General features: G+C 32.6%; 1 protein-coding gene across 1 annotated transcript; it reads left to right on the top strand.

Moving 5' to 3' along the window:
* Nucleotides 1-268: 268 nt before the first annotated feature.
* On the top strand, nucleotides 269-1,508 carry LOC124531299 (transcription factor MafA-like). The gene has a single exon (XM_047105816.1). It carries the CDS (start codon nucleotides 285-287, stop codon nucleotides 1,194-1,196), a length of 912 nt encoding a protein of 303 aa, XP_046961772.1. The 5' UTR covers nucleotides 269-284; the 3' UTR covers nucleotides 1,197-1,508.
* The last annotated feature ends 4,305 nt before the right edge of the window (nucleotides 1,509-5,813 follow it).

Here is a 5,813-nt window from a genome sequence, read left to right as displayed (position 1 = left end):
CAATTTTCATAAAGTCAATTATTATTTAGTATGTCATTAAAAGGTTTATAATGTGATTAGCGCACATGCGCTAAGTACATAATATCTTATGAAACCTGAGTTGTAAATGTGTGCTGTGTTTATATTATGATGTCTTGATGTAGAGAACTTATGTTTGCAATGATAAAGGCTGTAGTGAAGTTGCGCGCGTCGCATAACGTCATTGGACTAGAGGGCGGAGTCTCGTGCCGCCCTGCGTCGCCGCGGCAGTCCGTTTCCGGCAGGCGCGTGCCCCGTACGGCTCCATGGTAGAACATACACTCGTCGACTGTTCTCAGGCGGGTGCCATGCAAACTCTAACGCCTCAGCCACACCGTGATGCTGATGAGGATCAGCTCGCTGACGAATATGTCCAAAATTTTGAATTAGATCATCTTGAAGATCATCATCTAGTTAAGCGTGAACCTCTACGGGCAGGCTGGCATGAACTTGTTGAAACATTACCTGCCTGCGCTCGCGCTTGTCGTCAGTGGCCTGATGCAGGCCCGTATCCACAGCCACATGTAGCAATTGCTGTAGATCCCAGCACTCCTCCGGAGACTCCACCCGCGCCCGTCGGACGTAGTCCATGTCGTGCGCCCCCTGTGGATGACGTGTTGTGGTTACCTCATATGCGCGAACCTCTCGATATGCGTACAGTTCCTTGCGGTAGTTTTGAAGAGTGGGATCGTCGTGAATGGAGGGAACAGGATCATCATTTGCAACAAGTTGGCTTACGTCCGTCGAGTTCCTGCTCTGCAGTGTCACCCCGTACAGGTCAACATCAGTCCTACCAGCCGTCTTCGTGTGGGGACGATCTAATAAGTGACGATTTATTGATGACATTGAGTGTACGCGAGCTGAATAAAAGATTACATGGATTTCCACGAGAAGATGTTACACGATTGAAACAAAAACGGCGTACACTTAAAAATCGTGGATATGCACAAAATTGTCGAAGCAAGAGGCTTCAGCAGCGGCAGGAATTAGAATTGGCAAACAGGTCCCTGCAAGACGAAATCCACCTTCTACAACTGCAGGTCGCACGAGTGTCGCACGAGCGGGATGTGCTGAAGCAGCGACTGGCGCTGGTCGGACGCGAGCACGCGGTGCCCCAGCACGCGGGCCATGCACCTCCCACTCCACATTCTTCCCCGGAGTTCTTTTCGGAGCTGTGACGGCAGGGTGCGGCACCGCGGTCCGCCGCCGCTTCTGCCGCTACTTCTGGCGCCTCCTCTTCAGCATGCGCCTGGCAGCGCTATTGAAGCCCTGCGATGACGGACTGCTCATGCTTTTGTTAAGTTTGAAAAGTTAATGATAATTATCATCAGTTCCAGTTTTATAGTTTTTTAAATGGTGGAACTATTAAGCCGTGATATCTGAACAAGATGGCTAACTAAACACCGTGTTAAATATATGGTTGTGTCGTATAATATTATTCATAGCTTCGTTAAAGTATATGTATTATTAAAGATTATACATAAGTTATAATGACTCATCTAATTAATCGAAAATAATTGTAAATAGTTACATGAATGACGAATATTAACTTTAGGATTTCTGTTTTCCTAATAAAATATTCTTAAATAATGTATCATTTTATTTACCGTTGCTTTATAAAATTATTTAACCTTTGCACCTTTTTTTTACCTTTTTTTTTTTTACCTTCAAGCCGCAAGCAAAAATTTTGAGAGTAAAAATTTCTAATATCATGGAATGTAAATATGATAAAAATGAATTAACCTGCGAATAATAAATAAATCTTCAATTTTAAAATATATAAAAGATAAGAAATAAATAAAAGTTATTTAATAACGACTATTTTTCGCATAAATTTCAATATCAAAGAAATAATCGATCCACATAGGTACTTATGTCACGTTTAAAATGAAAACATTTTAAAATATGCAACACAAAAAAAACATTGTTTTATTTATAAGATGTACTACTGCCTTTATTAAAATAAATGAAACAGGAATATTTTACTATTTATTTGATAATTGATTGTGCACAATAACAATAAACAGATAATGTAAATATGTATTTAAAAAAAAAATACTTTTAGAGTAAGATGACAGCTATCACTAATTATTTTTATCAGAGCATCTTATAATCCCTGGTGATCTTAAATGAGCGATGAAGAATTAGAAATAACACAGTATCCATACTGAATTAACCAATTTAACAACGTCCTGTACGTATTTTTTAATCAATAATTTAAATAAGTCACAAACTTAAATCATCTTTCTTACAGGCAGCTCTAATTTACTAAATATGATGATACAAAATATTTAAATTTAGCACATCTATTAAAAAATACCTACTATGAAACGCAGGAAAGACTGGAAGGATTTTAACTGAAAGACAAGCAAGCAAGAAATATATTTTATTTATTTATTGCGTATATCTTGTTAAAAGAACAATAATTAATATAAAAAAAAACACATTTACTAACATCTAAACATAAATAGTTATTTTATAAATATGACGTTTGTATTTCAAGTTAGATGAAATCGAACTATACTCAATTCAAGTAGGTTCTTAAAAACACTTTTGAATAGTCGTATTACAAGATTTATTTAAATTGACCACCGTTTCGAAATGCACTTAGATTTAACAGAAGAGATTGTCAAGAGACTTTGCCGACACTTAGTTTCGTAGTAATTAAATGTAATTCAATTATTTTTTATCCTGCATGGGACTTAACGATTGCAAACTAGAAGTTTTTTATCTGCTGCATACCTACTCTTTTTTGTATAATCCTTTATCAAATAATACGCCTTATTAATCAACTATGCAATTCAAATTTACACTGATAAAAATATCCTTAATAAACTATTTATTATTCAAAACCTATTACGGATATTTCAAAACAAATAAACAATATTGTTTAACGTCATTTAGTTTCAATTTTGTACAATTTTTAAAAAAGAGGTTTTATTATTCATATTATTTGTTTTTTTTATTTTTCATAAAAAACATTGACTTGAAGCTTTGGTATAACTAGTACCAACATAGTTTCCTAGATTAAAATAGTAGGATTATCCGAATCCGTAAAAACAATCCTAGTCTGTCTTTCCCAATCCACTATTTTTGTAATTGTCGAAGGAAATTTAAAAAAGTGTAAATGTCCAGATGTAATTTTTTTTAAATACAATAATGTAATAACAATCCATAAATATTATTCATAAGAATATACCAAAACCATAAATATTATATAGTTTAGTGTTTAAGTATCGTGTAATCAGGCATATTGCCTGCATCATTGTATTTACTAATAACAATAATTCTAATACAGAATTATATCACGGTGACAACGAGTCCAATGACTTATTGAAGTTGATTGGGCAATATTGCAAGTTGGCGACAACAGCCGATTGCCCAATAGTTACATTTAATTAGGTCGCGAAATGCAATGCTTGCAATTATTACCTACCTACTCACTTCTGTTTACTAAAAATTTAGATATATTCAAATTCATATATTATTCATTGTATTTGGTAAGTATTCAATGAATTGTAAATAAAATAAAATTTGATAATAATTTTGTTTTATTTTAAATATTTTTGCTACCTACTTAACAAACGTTAGTTTGTATTGGATGCTTAGGAATAATTTTGCTATATTTCATCAGATAATATTAAGATAATTAATAAAATCAAACCCGTCTTAATCCGGTCAAGGATTTACAATTTTAGAGTTTTAAAAACAATAAATAATTAAGTATTAAATTTAAAAGATATATTTTATTTATTCTAAATGGAAAAGACATTTTAGTTTTAATATAATTTAAAGAAAAACTTTTACTTCATTTGAATTTTAACTTTTTCTTTTAAAATACAGTTGAAAGAGATTAGAGTTTGAAATTACTCTTTCTCTTAAAATACATTTGAAAGGCACTGAGGATAGATATCCCATTGCTTGGGGACTTCCACTATATAATAGATAGTGGCATTCCAGGACTCCTTTTTTATCCTGTTTTGTTATTTACACCGCTTACATAATTCTTCCAGTCCAAGTTAGTTGATAAATTAGGAAATTTTCAAGATTCCTCACCATGTTAAACTTTACCACCGAGCATGAAATTTATTTTAATCAGCTTCGAAACAGTAAGAAGATTTCTTTTCAAGAAATAGCCATTATTATTTATTATTTTCTAGTAGGTACAATTTAAACCTTATGATATTAAATATTTTTGTTTACAGCTTTCACATAAAGGGCTTAAGTGTTCCCTAAATATTTTTCATTATATCTATCTTAATAGTTAACTTAAAATCTATTACGGGCAAAAATTTGGAATAGGATAAATGACATGATGAGTAATAAATATTGATCAACAACAACAACAACAACAGCCTGTAAATTCCCACTGCTGGGCTAAAGGCCTCCTCTCCCTTTGAGGAGAAGGTTTGGAACATATTCCACCACGCTGTTCCAATGCGGGTTGGTGGAAAAAAATATATTGATCATATTATATAAAAAAATATTGATTTAAATAAGAAGCGTCTTTTTTTCAATTCACTAATATTAATAAGAACAGCAAATCTATTAAAATCACACAATTTCGATTGTACAAAATCGTTAGGTACTTATTATACCTAAGAATTTATATTATGAAGTAAATATTTGGATTCAAAATTGATATAAGAGATGATCTAATAATTATAAACTTGTTTACAACAAATAATATCAAGTAGAGTTATGCATGTGTTTGTGTCGTGCATGTGAAAATAAACAGGAAACCAACATTGTTGCGGTACTTACGCGTCGCGAACTGACGGATTTCTTACAAATCGTAATTCAATACCCTTTGTTATTAGAAGTGTTAGGGCATCATGTTCCTCGATAATAACATTCCTTGAGAAGACAGTGTTTCTATTTAATATAAATTAATCACACAAAAAATAATATTATAAATTATATTTCTTTATTGGATACGTTCTTGTCATTGATTTCAGATTTCAACTACGAAAATATTATACGAAGTAAATATACTTACTTTATTATGACATATATAAATTCATGAAAAATAGTACATAAAAATTAATCAATAGGTAAATAACATCGATCGCTTTGAAACATGTTTTATAAATTAATTTCAGCTAAGCAATAATAGTTACTATTATTGTTAGAATTAAATTGAATCGACCGTTAATAAATAAAACTATCAAATAAGCGAGTATCTCACTTATTCAAGTTCCCATTTATTTAAATAAGTATTATCTAGTTTAAGTACTTAATTATCGAAGTACACGATATATTTAAAAATATATTATCAACCATTAAGTGAATATCTTATCGTACATCAAATCAAAAGAATATATATTTTTAAACTCATCTACTTATATTATATGTTCATTTCGATGTAGCTTATAGCTATTGTGTTATATTATAATATCGTAGTTATGTACGTCTGTATGTACAATACTATTCATAGCGATCTTGTAAAGCCAAAGGCTTAGTGGTGGGAGACAGGGCGTGTCCTACGTCGCCACGCCCCGCCAGAACGAGAGAAACTACGCCGCCTATTAAGTTCTGAATACAAAAAACATTTCAGCTACGAAACGCTCTGTAAATTTTACTCCTCAGCTTTAAAGTTCAAATTCCATTGAATTTTCATCGTTTACTAGTAATTTTATCATGGTTTTGCAGGAGAGAGCCATGTCCATGCTCGGTTCTTATCTACAGAGCGCTTATTATAAGCTGTAGTTGTATGTAAGTCGAGGCTGTCATGCAAATGGAAGGCTGTTAATGAAGTCTAGGAGAATTATGGGCATTGTTACTGCGGTCCGGCG

This window comes from Vanessa cardui, chromosome 7, assembly GCF_905220365.1.
Source record: "Vanessa cardui chromosome 7, ilVanCard2.1, whole genome shotgun sequence".
Classification (NCBI taxonomy): Eukaryota; Metazoa; Arthropoda; class Insecta; order Lepidoptera; family Nymphalidae; genus Vanessa; species Vanessa cardui.
This window is presented reverse-complemented; position numbering and strand designations above follow the sequence as displayed.

Excerpts from the sequence above, each read along its gene's own strand:
- LOC124531299 (XM_047105816.1), top strand. The coding sequence starts at position 285 with ATGGTAGAACATACACTCGTCGACTGTTCTCAGGCGGGTGCCATGCAA.